Source organism: Vulpes vulpes, chromosome 8, assembly GCF_048418805.1.
Source record: "Vulpes vulpes isolate BD-2025 chromosome 8, VulVul3, whole genome shotgun sequence".
Taxonomy (NCBI): domain Eukaryota; kingdom Metazoa; phylum Chordata; class Mammalia; order Carnivora; family Canidae; genus Vulpes; species Vulpes vulpes.
The window spans coordinates 33,619,903-33,636,059 of record NC_132787.1 but is presented as its reverse complement, the minus strand read 5'-3'; the positions used below and the strand labels follow the sequence as shown (position 1 = coordinate 33,636,059).

The window sequence follows — 16,157 nt, the reverse complement described above, 5'->3', positions numbered from 1 at the left end:
AGCAATGTTCATTTTTAAAGCTAATTTGGAGAAGGGGGATGTTTGGAGTCCACAGCAAGGCTCCTTCCAGGAGTTGACTGGAAGCCAGAGCAGGAAGCACAAAACGTTTTCCTTATTCCCTGTTCCCAAAACAATGATGGTCAAACACTGAACTATGCAATCAATGGGCCTCCCAACCTTCTCTTCCAAGGTTGTATTTTATTTGAAGTACAAACAATAAAGGTGGGTTTTGTTGCCTCTGAAACACAAGTCACATCAAAGCACCGTCAGCTGTTTTAATTTCTTGCTAAAAAGAACTGACACTTTTACTTTCCACAGTTTTATTATAAAAATCAACATTTCATTTGTTACAACTCAGCTTATTGTAATAATCAAAAGGGAATTTATACAAGGTATTTTTATACAGTTTACAATTAAAGCACTTATTTTACAAAAAGGGGGAAGTGAATAGTGGACACGGGCTGACCAAATGTTGGCCATTAAAATATAAATACATCCTTGCAAAGCACCATCGTACCAAAGTCCATGAACAAGAAACACCAGCTGACTTTAAGACAATAACAAAGATTAAAGCTTAAGAAAAAATTTTAAAACACAAAGGATAAACATCTGAAAGCAGCACCAGATCCTTCACTTGCAAATAAGGCTAGTCCAGCTTAAGCTTCTTGGTATCCTCTTAACTCTTTTCAAATTTTCCTACTAATCCCAGAAATTTAATTTCATGTAAAATTAGATTTGTTCACTTTCTTTTCCTTTCAATATTCATATTTAGACATGTATCTATATATCCCTGCCCTGCTTATATTTGTTTAAAAAGAAAAACCGGACAATTAAGCAAAAGCACACTGTCTCTAAATCTTTGGTGTAAACTTTTGGGTAAACCCTAGGTAATGGTGAAAATCTGAAAGTTAATTTTTGTTAGGTCTATCCTCTGAGTACAAGAAATCACATAGTTTATAGTTCTATCTGTAAAATCATGAGGATTTTTTCCAGCAATAAACTTAATCATAGCTTAAGGATGCCTTAGGAAAAAGAAAAAAATGTACCTGGAAAATGTACCTGGACTGAAGGAGGGCAAGAGCTAAAAACTGACTACCTCCCTCCTTAGAATCAAGTCCAAGGGAAATATCCTGAGTATATGGATTTACAATGCTCATAATTTAAAAATTTGAAACTATAGATGTTAAATATCCCCTAAAACTGAAAATTTCGAATGCCAAATTTTGAGACAATATTACGAAATGATGACATCCCAGAAATCAGAAACCACATATACAGCTACTAGTACTTCTAAAATCATGTTATTTTTCTTGGCTCATTTTAGGCTTCGAATAAAGAAAGGAATACCAAATGAAATTAAATTCAAGAATTCTGAGAATATGTTTTAAACAATACTTGATTATACACTTATGACTCAGTCCCTGTCTACACTTAGTATATAGTCTCATTTGTGGATGCCCAACATTTGCTGGCCAACTGATAATCACATACTCATAGCCACACCTCAAACATACTATGTATGTCATGTAAGCTTATTAGTATGAAAAGCCCAAGACTTTTGTTACTGAATTTTGCTACATGTTTAATGGTAACCAATATGCACAGCTCTTATGGCATGCAAATCAATGAAGTGGCAAGTTTCCCATGCAAGAGAAAAAGCAATTTTAAGTTGTTTTAAATTTTAAAAACCACAGTTCTAGGAATTGAATCTCGGCACAGGACTATACTAGCACAACTATCACACTGAAAGCAAGCCTCTCTGGTACCAGAAGTAGTCTATTATAATTGCTGGCACAGGAATTCATTAATAGGTTAGTGACTCAGCTACTAACTCTGCGTGAAGTATTCTTCATTAATAGGTCTTTACAGCAAAACTTAAAAGACTTTACCCCAAAACTAATTACCTAATGCAGATGGTGTCTATATTTATGTATTATCAAAGCTGGAGTTGGCCTTATACAAATTACTGACTTTAGAGTATTTTCAAATGATGAACAAATAGAATGCTCAACCACGCTAAAATTTTACTGCTCAAAAGCTCTGCTCCCAAATTATTGCCCGATAAGGTGAAAATGTGCTGTACAGTCTTCATTTCTAAACACATATCATCCCTTTAGAATAGTTGTTCTCAAAGGTCATATACCTCTTGATGGTATATCACGAAGTATTTTATAATAAAATTAAAATAATTTTCTGCTAGACAAACATCTCATGTATGCTACTACAGAAGAACGGCAGCAAATATCAAAGGCAGAATAAAATTTCATGAAACAAAAATTAATACTGACAAATTCTATCCCTTAACTCTGTTTTTTTCTTGTGAATATACCATTATCTGATTTAAGCAGCAAAATCCCTTGGGCCACTGTTTAGAAGACCAGGGCTCTGAAGGAGGTAAGTTCAAATTATTAAAGTTCAGAGTTATAAAAGACTACCCTCAGTGAAGACTAGTCTATTATATAGTGCATAAGAAGTATACTCTGCTAGAGCTCATTTCTCATAATTTTAATCATATCAGTAAATAGGCATACTTTAAGATATATGTTCAAAATTATATACTTTAGTATTTAAAGAATCTAATAATATTTTATTCCTTTTTTCCCCCATGATAATGAATATAGCAATAAAGCAAATTCCACACCCTTTTCTACTTTTTCCTGACTTGTGCTCATGTTTATTTTTTATCTTCAATTTTTCCAATTAAAGTTATGTTTAATAATCAAGATAGTTTACTTAAGCTTAACTGTCCATGTAACCTGAGGGCCAATCTTGCTGAATTCTGATAATTCTCTCATTTAAAGGTACCCTCCCCCAAATACTAAGAATCCAACTCAACTACTCCAGAAAGAGGATTTTGAGTTTAAGCGGAACCGCCTTCAAATAATTTCAAACAAATTGGCACACAAATCAGTATTTTGCAAGAAGAGGCCATTGCCATCGCAGTACAAGCACTTGGACTGAGATATAACAAGGCAATATTCTTCTTAATTCGTTATAGTGCAAGTTTCCACATGGGAAGCCCACCGGATAAAGATGCACATTAAAAAAATGTAAACATATAGAATTCTCAAATTCTAATTGATACCCAGTTATTGCTAACCTTTCCATCTTCATTTAAGCATCAAAGGCCCCCATGTCACAGAATGCAACTCCAGTGTCCATTCTGTTAGACTGTGAGCACTGTGACCAACAGGAAGTGTTAATGCTTGCCTGATGAAATGCAAGACACTGATGGATAACCATTCACTTATATGCAAAATCAAGTGCACCTGATTAAAGGTGTCCCCAACAATCTAAGCATTATTCTGAAACCACATTTTTTCTATCTTTAAAAAAATTAGTTTCCTTAGGTATTTTTAATTGCTTAAAAACTTACTTCGCCTCTGCCAAAATCCTGAATCTTTTCTTTCATTGTTTTCTCTTGGGCCCTGAAATCCAGAGAGGCCTCAGAAAGGCAGAATTTAAAAAAAATAAAATAAAAATCATTCAATAACTGACCAACATCTGTTAAAAGTAAAAATACGTTAGTTTAAAAACACATTCAGTTTTAGCAGAGAAGTGCTAGAAACATGTAAAAAGCAGGAAGCTAACTTCTGGCAAGGTGGCAGAGCAGTGCTAGAATCATTCCATATGTCAGCCCTAAGAGCTGAAGATGTAGCAGCCCGAGTACCACGCAGGTCAGGCAGGTCATGGAAGAGCCTTCCATTATTCCCCTCCACCCAAGTTCTGACAGCTGAGAAGTTATTGGTTGGCCTTCTCATTAAATCCATATTGGTAAATTTGTTAAATCTTCTTAATCCATAATGGGATAAGAGAGAACACACAAAAATATATAAGAAGTGAGTATAGGAATAATTTGTGGATAATCTGAAAACAATCTAAAATTCACATTGGATAACAGGAAGATATTAAACTCATATCACAAATTAAAAGAGGTATGTATGTAGACATCATTCTGAGAAAAATTGGCCTAAAGAACATGAAAATGTCAGTTAATAAAGGGAAAACCTAATGATAACAAAAACTTCTCTTTTTAAATAGACTGTCTCTAACCGGAACATATTTAAATGTTTTACTAGGAAAAAAAAATATATAAATGATTTCATATTGTGATATTATATGCTGAAAGTACTGCAAGGATATATGATTAATTTACAACAAAAACATAATGGTTAAATTTGTAATTCTTAAACATTGCCTATATGTGTTGTAAAAAGAGATTTTAATGAGCATTAAAACAATCTTGGAAGAGGAACAGTAATATGTCTAACCTTTGATCATTATGCAAAAACAGCAGTCAAACTGAAGAGCTAAGCCTACAGAGGAATGGAGCTAGTAGAAATATTAAAATGAAACCTTAATTTAGAAAATCCCATGTAATCAATCCTCAGATAAAAAGCTTTGAATAAATTGTGTATCTTGGCAAAATGGCCTACTAGTAGGTTGCTGGGTGAGGAAGCAAGGTAAAAACACCTAGAGAAAAAATTCTTTTGACAGAGGTTGTGGGTTCTAAGGTAGGGACAGAAGACTTGCACACACAAAGAGCCCCACACCATCTTACTGGACAGCTGATCTCCTACAATAGCAACACTCAGAAGGGATTTTTATAAATACCTATCTTCCTCACTAAAATAATTGGATTCCTAAAGAAAACAAAGCCCTTTGTCCAAAGTTAGTTTTAATTCCTTTTTTTTCCTTTCGTGATTTCTTAAACTTTTTGGCCCTCAAATATTAGTTAACATGAAGGCTATTTGGCTACTTCCAAGTATCTATGGTTTGCTTCTCTGAGATGGACTTAAATTTTTCTTCTTCTTCTTTTTCTCTCACTCTCTTTTTTTGGTATCAATAAAGCCTAGACATTCCTGGTCAGTGATGCCTTTATTATTCCTGTTTCCCTTGTACTCAGTCACTTCACTGGGTTTAAGGCATGCTTTGTGTATTTAGTTTGCAAAAATAAAACTTTTAGTACAAATTTATTTTTTATACAAATTTTTATGGCACAAGCAGCAAATCTGCTGTTTTAAGAAAATATATAAATATCCTTTTCTTCTGTACAAATATCTCCAGTATTCCCTACCCCATTTATAATTTTTAACTGTACATGGTCTGCCTCATCTTTCTCTAACAGCTCCCTCCCCCCCTCCAGATCTCAACCAAATTTGTATTTACATTTTTGTGTTGGAGGCAGTCAGAGGAGGAGGGCCCCTCCTCAGGAGGAGTCTGTACAGGGAGAAGGCGGCGGTGGGTAGAGGTGATGAGAGTAGCTCCTCTCTGTGTATGGAGAAGGTGGACAGCTTTCATAGTTCTCTTCTGCTGACAGGTATTGGCTTCGGGGTGTGGGAGGTGGGGGCACAGGCTCTGAGTCATAGTTCAAGTCACTAGTGTAGCCCTTGGCTGTTGCCACTGAGGTCATTCTTCGGCTGGGAGCATAGTCACTGTCACAAACGTCTGTGCTGCAGGGTGTGGTCGGGGGTGCAAAGTGCCGGTAACTATATGGCCTGTAGCTGGCATGGGGGAAATCAAGACAGGCAGACATTTAGTTTTATAGAAAAGCAGTTTTCCCTCTCAGAATACAGACATACTAGATGTAAACTTCACCTTGAAGGTAACATGCTACAATTTAAACTTGTACATAACAGGAGGTAATTTGCAATGGCCAATTAAGGAAGACAGCATATATTTCATATTTGCAAATAAAATGTGACTAGAGGCATTTAAAAATGGATAGGATGGGAATGCAGAGGTAATAAACTCAACCTAGTCTCTGGATGTGCTCTTACTTACATCTTTAAGTTAAACCATATCACCGGATAGCAAAAACTATTCAAAGTTATACTTAATGATCACCTCTGGCACTCTATCACACATTTTGCATTTAGTCTACATAGTGGATGGACCTCAACAATTTCTGTTGTTCCAGAGTCTGTCAGAAGAGTGGGTCTTTACATATTTGATACTACTCAAACATGTTTGTATTCCTTTAACATTCTTTAACTTCTCTGTAACTAACCTAATGAACGACTTATGATGTCTGAAGACTTCATTCTCTCTTTAAAACTCAAATATTATGCCAGCCTGACTGAATTTTGGTAGGCAGCCTAAGGGGCATATCTATCCCATCACTGTTACTATCAGCAAAGAGAAAGTGCTGTGGTTTGGGGAAAAGAGTTTTGATCCCCTGTGTATAGACAAGTATACTGTCTAACAACATCTATTCTAAATACCTACTTTCTAATATGTATTTCAGAGACCTAATTTATTTCTTATACTTAATTGTTCTACCTTTTCATGTAATCTATAGCTGTTAATCAAATTTGCAGCATGACTAACTAATAAAAAAGGCACCTAGAAGCCATGAACACACTAGTGAAAATAAGAGCTAAAAGTGATAGCTTTTCTATCATTTCTACCTCTATCTGTAACTTCATACACCACTCATATTCTAAATATAGTAAAGCTGATCTTATTTCATAATTTCATATTTATCCCAATCAAGATTTCTTCATATGCTTTGTCACCAAAGTGACTGAAGAGAGGGCCAAGAGTACAAGTAAAACTGAAGTAACAATTCATAAAATGGCCAGTGCTACAGCGTGCCACAAGATACTATCCCAAGATATAAACCATCTGATATCACTGAGGGTTTGCCTCAAAAGCAATGGCCGCCAAAGACCAAAAGTTACATGACCTGCTGAGCAGGTTCTCAAGTGTTTTTACTACCAATATTGACATGATGTCATAGTACTTTTTAGGTTTTATCTTTCTGTTCAATCACACATTGAGTCTTGGTGAAATTTCTTGGCCCGACATTTAAAAGGCCCACTACTTCCATTGTCATGGGGGGAAAATAAAACAGAGCTAAGAAAAAAGAAAATTAACAAAATTCTTTTATATTCCAGTCTGGACAAAAATCTCAACAAATGATGAAAAGTATGACTCAGAAGAAAGAAACGGCCTAATTTAAGACGTGGGAAGTGGTCCAATAAGAAATGTTTTTGCTACAATTATGTTCATTTTAATCAAACAATGTTTTATTCAATTTAAAGAAATTAATTTACATTTACTTACTTATTTTTTAAGTAGGCTCCACACCCAGTGCAGGGCTTGAACTCATGACCCTGAGGTCAAGAGTCAGATGCTCTACCAACTGAGCCAGCCAGGTGCCCCAAAGAAATTAACTTTTTAAAAGTAACTTTTTATGTCTTTCATTTGTTTTTTTTTTTTTTAAGTTTCCAGGTTTCTGCTTTTTATTTTGCCTTTTAGAACAAACCAGGGGCAAGGAAAGTAACATTTACAATAAAACATAAAAATATCAGTTCATAATCAAGCCTGTCTCAAATAGTCTTTTCTATAAACTGAAATGTGAATTCTGAATAAGATACTATAAACAGTTTCCACTTGGTTTCTATACATCTGTAAAGTTGTATCAGGACAATTTGACTAGAAGTCTAGAAAAGACCTTAACTAGAGGATAACAGGCACTTGAGGGATGCCAATAAACATAGCACTCAGCATTCAAATAGAGATTGTCAAACTGTTAACTTTGTGCTGGCCTTTGAAAGAAGATGAAAAAAGGAAGGAGCTAATACACTAGTATGTCACCTGTTCAATATGCTCTACAGACACAAAGCAGCAGAAAGGCATAATTTCTCCCCTTTTGTCTTACAAATATATTTCATTTATTCTACTAAGTCATGATTTATTCCAAGCAACTTCGTGAGAAATTTTTCATTCCAGATCACAATAAAGCATTCCAGATCACAATAAAGCAAGGGCTTGAACCTCTCGACTTCTCTCAACTCCCATGATCTTAGTGCCCCCCTGTCCCCGTACCCCGCCCCCCCCCCCCCCCCCCCCGCTATTTTACAGCTCTCCCAACTCTCTGAACCAGTCTTAAGTCAATAATCCATTCCTAGATGATCTATCAAATCTAACTGGAGCAGTAACCTATTTTAAGATCAGTTATTTTGGGGGGATCCCTGGGTGGCGCAGCGGTTTAGCGCATGCCTTTGGCCCAGGGCGCGATCCTGGAGACCCGGGATCGAATCCCACATCGGGCTGCTTCTCCCTCTGCCTATGTCTCTGCCTCTCTCTCTCTCTCTCTCTCTCTCTCTCTCTCCGTGACTATCATAAATAAAAATTAAAAAAAAAAAAAAAAAAAGATCAGTTATTTTGGTGGGTGACTTCTTAGAATATTGCCAAAAAATTAGGGGCTCTGCTTTATTACTCTAAAAGCCAGCATTTGTGATTTTCTTTTAAAAAAATGTATAATGCCCAAAAGAAAAGGATGTATGGTAGGGGCAACATTAACATTACCTGACAAGATGCCTATTCTCTCTCAGTGACCAGCATCTACTTATGCAGGGCTACATCAAACCCACAACTAGAATACTTCTTTCTTCTAATAAATACTTTGATTATACTAGAGGAAGATATGTATTACCTGTAGGACCTATGAGTGGAAGGACTATTCGAAGAATAACCAAATTCCATAGTATAATGCGATCGCTCTGTGGCTGGGGATGGCGGAGGGTTCAAAATCTAAATGGAAAAGTAATTAAATTATTAAAATAACAATAGTCTCTGACAGATAAAGACCATTATACCTTCTTCCTTCACCTGTTAGTACTCTTTTCCTTTACACGGTTAACACAACCTTCTTTCCCAAAGAACTGACCTCAAATAGTGCTTTAGGAGTAGGGAGGAGGTCTCTACCCCTCGCAAGACACAATTTCATCATGGCTGAACAGTGCAAGGTGATTAGAACAAAATCTGTAAGTCACTGTTTTAAGTTCAGTACAGTTTGGTTCTGATTTTTTAAAATTATAAATGTTTAGAGAAACATTACCGACTTAGGAGAAATACCAGGTGTGCTTCCTTTATGGGGAGGTCACAGAATGAAGAGTCTAAGCCTCAGGAGATACTACTCAGTAGTTCTACTTTTACCCAAACTATGAAATTACTGTCTAGTGCTTTCAAACATGCTGGCATATTTAAAGATTTAAAAATGTTCACATGGTGGTGGTAAATCCTATCTGTGATCTCTATATGCCTAAATTCTATACTAAAAAACTTTTTATATTACCATCATTGAGTACCCTCATTTAAATAACTTAAAAATCTAGGATCCTATTTATCTTAGTGTTCAAAGTGAAACAAAGGAAAACAAGACTGCTTACTGCAGGGAAGTAAGTGCCTTTGGTGCTTGAAGAACTACTTGATGATGCTCCTGTGACATGAGCTCGGTCATAAGGGGGTCCACTGCTTCCCCCCATGATACTTAGGGAGCTGATCATTGATTTACCTCGAGACATTCCTAAAACGGAGGAGGATAAATACTGAAGATGAGTAAGATCTAAAAAAATTACTTCCATGCATAAAATATTTTTATTCAATACTATTACAAATACCAATAGCCTAACAGTTTGATTTTAAAACAATTTAAGCCCTCTTTTCCTAATAATAATTGAAAATACTTAATGAAGAAGGGAAATGAATATTCTCTAGAAGTGAACACGTATTCTACTGAGAAGTGGCCTAGAATAAGGCCAAGTAAATAGCTCCCATCTCTTCTCTCCAAGGACAGAAGCAGAGCTTTTCAAAATAGGAAGTTTTCAACCTTAGAGGGTTTGCAGAAGAAATGGACTATGGAGTGGAGGTTGCAAAGTAGGATAGATTAAACAATAGATTTGCTCAAAATGAAACTAAATCCAATTTTAAAGACATGAATACAAAGTATGGAAGATTACTTCTTCATCTACTGGATGCAAATGTTGTTGGTATCACAACCACCAATGCTGAAGAAGATATTCTATTATTTTCCAAGTTGACTTCCCATGTTTCACTAACTGAAAATAGGTATAGCAACAAGAAACCATTATCATTAACATTTTTAAAATCCTATTTGTTTACTTAGATTAACACCCAGAATAAGTTCTTATTTTCTGAGAGCTTTTCCTTCTCCATATTAATTTTTAAAAAAGGCTTCTTTTCACTATGGGTACCAGAAAGTATTAAAAAGAAAGCCATACTTTCCTAGAGCAATATGGTCTACCCAAGTACATAGAATTTCTGGCTACTTGGCTACGACTAAATAAACCCTAATAGATAATATATCCCTCCCTACTATCACCCAGCTATTTCCAAATCTGCTGAAAGGATATCTTAATCTATTTTTTTTTTTTTTTGCCACCTTTAATTCATGGACTCAGCAGTACTGAGGTCCCCTGGTAGTGCATCTAAAGAACTTGTAGTTTATGATTCTTCACCAAACGTCTAGCTATTCACTTTCAGTAGAGTACATCCAGAAATGCAATATACGTAAGTACATGCAATAAACACAGTAAGTATATATAAATGCATGTATTATGTATTTGCTTTATATCCTTTCATAGAAAGAAACAGTGCTAAAAGAGAATATTCTTATAATTTTTTAAACCCAAAGTAGCCTAGTTTGAAATAGACTCTAGGTAATATCCTGTTTCCATAATGGAAATTTGGCAATCTTGCCAGGAACCAAGACTTGGTTCTCAATCAGTCTTAACTCACCTGGAAGAGATCCTGACAAAGAACTTGGATGTGGCACATAACCAAGGGGCACAGAAGCTGGTCCATGAACTACATAATCGTTAGTCATGGTTTCCCCATCTCCCTTCATACGTGGACACAACATTCTCTGGCAGATAAAGTATATTGTTCCAGACACAAAAATGGTGACAATTACTCCAATAACTGAACCAACCGTATTGGTGGCCTGTGGAGCTGGTTCCTCAGTTGGATCTAAAATGAGAATGCAGTACAGTTATATAATGGAGAAATAACTGTAGACTCAAAATAGTTATTAAAAAAAGAGGGCCTCTACATAGAATGTGAGTTAGGGAAGTTACAGCCATTTTTTTTTTTTATGAATACATATACACCATGGGTATATGGGTATACAGGTAAATATCATTAGAAATCAAAATGAACTATCCTTAAGTGAAGACAGAAATAAAATAATACATTGAAAAGTATACCTGTAAATTAATAAAAACAAAGATGTAAGTGAATTATAGATTTAAACATCGAGCTCTAAATACACAGACGAAATTTATCCTACTTCATTTTGTATATAATAAAACAACATGGTTATTTTGAATTTCAGGGCCAAAAAGGATGGACCCAGGAAAGTCATCAAATGTTTTTACCTGGCATAATGAAGAAGCCAAAAACCAGCTCTGAGCTTGATTTTAGGTTTGAAAAGTGACATACAGGCCTGGTGGAGGTGAGATTAGAAGCTAAAGAGAGCATTAGCTCTGAGGCCCAATATGTTGGTGACTTCAGGATGAATCTTGAGGGCAAGAAATGTAAGGTCTCTGATACTTGAGTACTTAAAAAGGCCAGAGCATGAGAGCACTAGAGGAAGACCCTGCCAACAGCATTCAGTTTAACTAAATCCCTAAGCTATCTGAAGCTTTAGAAGCAGGGGGCATCAATATTATAGGTAAAGGGAAATAGCAAAAGGGTCGTCAAACTTAGTGTCACTCTTCTATTTAGAAGGAAAATCTTTCCTTTTTTTTTTTTTAATTTTTATTTATTTATGATAGTCACACAGAGAGAGGGCGAGAGAGGCAGAGACACAGGCAGAAGGAGAAGCAGGCTCCATGCACCAGGAGCCCGACGTGGGATTCGATCCCGGGTCTCCAAGATCGCGCCCTGGGCCAAAGGCAGGCGCCAAACCGCTGCGCCACCCAGGGATCCCCTAGAAGGAAAATCTTTCCATTCTGAATAGTCAGACTTATCTCATACTGCAGATCATACACACCACACACATACATTTTTTTTTTTTTTTGAAAAAGAGTGCGAGAGACCAAGAGGGTGAGCAGGGAAGAGGGGAAGGAGAGGGAGAGAATCTCAAGTAGATTCCCTGCTGAGCAGAGAACCCTACACAAAGGGGCTTGATCTCACAACCCTAAGATCATAACCAGAGCTGAAATCCAGGGTCAGATGCTCAACCAGCTGAGCCACCCAGGGGCCCCACAACTGCAGATCTTTTAAAAACCTTCCTTCTGCTTCATGTTAAAGTCTCCCACCCACACAGCTAAACTTGCTCCCTGACAGATTAAATAAATCACAGAAAAAGGATATCCGTAAGTTACAGAATACACAGGGGCTGCCAGTTACATATTTTGTCTGCGGACTCTGGGTACCGACTCTCTCTAGTCCCTGTGAGCAGCCATCTAGCTTTCTTATTCCTTTCTAGTGCCTTGACACTGCTTTTTAAATGCCACGCTTTGAGAAAGAATAGTTTATATCCATTCTCACCAACTCTTAGTCTCTGGGTCACATTACTTAGCTCACTGAAATCACCACCACAGTGAAACCTGTCTGGTAGAGGTCAAAGTTCTCCTATTTGCCGTAATCACTGAACTCTTCCTCTTGCTGACCTCTCTAAACATTCAATACGGATGCCTCTTGTTAACTTCTCAAAAATGTCTAATTGATATCCTTCCAAAATACCACTCTCTTAGTTTTACTATCTCTGATCATTCTTTCTATGTCTCCTTTTGTTGGCTTCCTTCTCTTCTGTCTCGTAAGTGTAGGTGCTTGCCAGAGTTCTATCTCCTGCTATTTTCCTCTACTTAACTCTGAGAAACTTCATCCACTGCCTCAGTTTTAACTATCTTTAATAAACTGGAGAGGCCAGTTTCAGAAACAGTTAATAAACTGTTTCTCTTGATCTAAGGACCCATACAATCATCAACAGCATCCTGGGATAGCCCACTGACAACCTGAATGCAACCTATCTACACCGCCTTCACCTTCACCAATATCTTGGTAGCTTCAGGGATAAATTAGATCACAAATAAAGGATGGCACCTGGGACAAATTGAAAGCATTTAAATTAAATTGTAAAAAATTAATAAAAAACCTGTACCAGCCAAATATTACATCTGCAGTCAAATATAGAATGATCCTTTAGTTTTTAATCCCTGCTATATATTCTAAGTAATGACTCTACTCAGTGAGGTACCTGAGTCAATCTAAACTTATCAACTCATCTAAATAGTCACAAAACCGTTTGTACTCTTTTTCTGAAGTAACTCTGAAATCTATCCTCTCCTTTCTACCACCACTGCTCCTCTTGATCTAGATAATTATCTTCTGCTTGAACTACAACAGCCTCCTAAGCATTTTTAAATCAGAGGCTGTAAGTCATTAGATAGTGAAAACAATTTAGTGTGTCACAATCAGCATTTTAAAACAGAAAACTTCAGGATACATTGTACATAATATGGGTGAGTACTGTCATATGACAGGATGTTTTTTTTGTTTCTTCAAAGAAGAAACTTTTTGTTTATGTGTACACCCCATCTTTGTATTCCTCTTGATGTGATCAAAAAAGTGTGAAAGCACCCAATCTAACATTTCCCTGCCTATAATCTTATACTTCCAATCCATCTACTTCTACAGCTTTCACAATTACAAAGCCATGCCAATCCTTTACTTAAGCTTCTCAATGGCTCTTCATTATTCTGGATCCTGTCTAAAGGTTCTTTAGAAGAAAAGCAAAGTCTTCCATGATCTCTTCTTTAAGTATGTTATCTTACTGATACCCATCCTCAAGACACAGCCTATATTTTGGCAGCCCCAGTTACATGTAGTTTCACAAAGCTGCCTGTTTGACTCTGCTTTTGAATAGCATATTCTCTCTGCTTGAAATGCAATCTCTCCATTTATCTGTATAATTAACATTATTCACCGATCAAGACCCAATCTTGAGCACTATTTTTCTAAGAATCTTCCTTGATGAACTCCATCTTCATTCGTGAAGATCTGACCACTCGCTCTTTGGTGCTTCTATTGTACAGATCTCTATTATACCATATTTAATATCACTTATCACACTCCTTGATCAATAGTATCTACTATGAGCCAGGCTATAGATCTTATATACATTAAATTGTTTAAACTTTTCACAACCACCAGGTTCAATATTATCTTCATTTTAAAGATAAAGAAACTAAAGTTTAACAACAAATAATTTGCTGGTAAGAGGTGGAGCTAGAATTCAAATCCATTCTCTATTTAGCTTTAAAATCTTTATTCTCACTAGTACCTCAACCATAGAGGACTTTGAAAAACTTGGTACTGGAACCATGTATCCTCAACACATAGCAGGTATTCAATAAAAGTTTGCTGAATAAATGAATAGGTTCTAAAAGTCTTAGTAAGGCTCCCATTTGAATTTTGTAAAAATACTAGCATAATGTCTTCATTACGAGCAAAGAGTTTTTAAATGAAGTCTACCTAAATTCCATTAAATCAGTTTGATAGGGTAGATCTGCCATATGCTGAATTCCATTTAGAACTAAGTTTATCAATTTGGGATGTATTTTATATCAGGACATTGGTCAGTAGTTATGAACCTTGAAGAAACTATGGGTTAGGTATCCTAGAGTCTTTAGGCATAGGGGTATATATGTTAGCCAAAAATCCTTAGTCTGTATTCTAAGGAAGCTCTTAAAGTCACTGAGAAACTGCTGGAAACAGGTCAAGAAAAAAATGAGAGATGATAAACATGGGCTAATGCTCAGAAGCTCAAGCTTATACCACTGACTGATTTCTACATATCTAAATGGTCTGAGAATTTCCTAACTTAGTTGTGGCAAAATAATATTTATTCTTTTCTGATGCTTTCCTAAATGTTTCTGTGAAGATTTTTGTGCCAAGAAAACTGCTGTCTTTAAAGAATTATTAAAAGCAAAACATAAAAAATCCTTCTACAAATAACTAGCTTAACATTAATGCTGTTTCTTTCCCTTTTTTTTTTTTTTAAAGATGTTTATTTTAGAGAGAAAGAGAGCACAAGTGGGGAGAGGTACAAAAGGAGAGGGACAGAATTTCAAGCAGACTCAGGGCTTAACCTCATGCCCTGAGACTGTGACCTGAGCTCAAAGAGTTGGACGTTTAACTGACTGAGCCACCCAAATGCCCTAATGCTTGTTTCTTTTTTTTTTTTTTAATATTTATTTATTTATGATAGACATAGAGAGAGAGAGAGAGAGAGGCAGAGACACAGGAGGAGGGAGAAGCAGGCTCCATGCCTGGAGCCCGACACGGGACTCGATCCCGAGACTCCAGGATCGTGCCCTGGGCCAAAGGCAGGCGCTAAACCGCTGAGCCACCCAGGGATCCCCTCTAATGCTTGTTTCTTAATAAAGAAATACTAATTATAAGCAAAACTTACCCATAAATAAAAAGTATTTTAACAATTCTCCTGTAAGAGTAATATATATGGTTTTAGTCCTACTTACAACAATCCAGTTCATCTGATTTGTCACTGCAATCCACATTATGATCACATTTCTTATGTTTTCCAATGCACTGACCGTTGGAACAGCGGAACTGATCAATTAAACACAGCACTGAGAAAACAATGTAAATAGTTTTCTTATTTTTACTAGCATGTCAAACTCTGGCAAGAGTCAAAAAGTACTTTCGGGGTGCAAAGGAAAAACAAATTAGACTTTAAAATATAACTTAAAAATTATTCTCTGGGGATTTCCATTGGTAGAGAAAAAAGAGTGGAAAAGAAATCCAACAGGAAATTTCCTGTTTTGTTCTTTTACATTTAAGTCATCTTTCACTAATAATTCTGTTAAGAATGAAAGAATTCTATCTACATGCATTTCTAGAAACTAAAAAATTCTAAAGAATTTGTTCATTTTCACCATGTTACAAGTTAGTGGTACAAAGAGGAAGAGATGAAATTATTTTACATTGTAATAAACTAATCCACTAATTCAGAGTTCACTGGAAACAGGCTATTTTTTTTTTAAAGATGTTATTTATTTATTCACAAGAGACACAGAGAGAGAGAGAGGCAGAGACACAGGCAGAAGGAGAAACAGGCTCCATGCGGGAAGCCTGACAGGGGACTCAATCCTGGGTCTCCAGGATCACACCCTGGGCTGAAGGCGGTGCTAAACCGCTGAGCCACCTGGGCTGCCCTATTTTTACATACTGAAAGTCTATAAAATTTGGGCCTCATTTCTCAATCTGCAAAGCTTACTAAAGTATATAAACCTTATGCATGTTAAGTGGATTAAAACAATTTGGAATATGCTAATATGTTTAAACAAATAATGTCAAATGTCATAATAATGTCATAATAA

General features: G+C 36.2%; 1 protein-coding gene across 1 annotated transcript in view; it reads right to left on the bottom strand.

The window, feature by feature from the left end:
• Positions 1-303: 303 nt before the first annotated feature.
• LRP6 (LDL receptor related protein 6) overlaps positions 304-16,157 on the bottom strand; it is a 161,863-nt gene continuing 146,009 nt past the window's right edge. The window contains exons 19-23 of the mRNA XM_072766022.1: positions 15,297-15,407; positions 10,549-10,779; positions 9,180-9,316; positions 8,444-8,541; positions 304-5,504 (exon numbers count right to left, since the gene is read on the bottom strand). Of these exons, the coding sequence (XP_072622123.1) occupies positions 5,210-5,504; positions 8,444-8,541; positions 9,180-9,316; positions 10,549-10,779; positions 15,297-15,407 (872 nt within the window). The 3' untranslated portion in view covers positions 304-5,209. The remainder of the gene's footprint in view (positions 5,505-8,443; positions 8,542-9,179; positions 9,317-10,548; positions 10,780-15,296; positions 15,408-16,157) is intronic.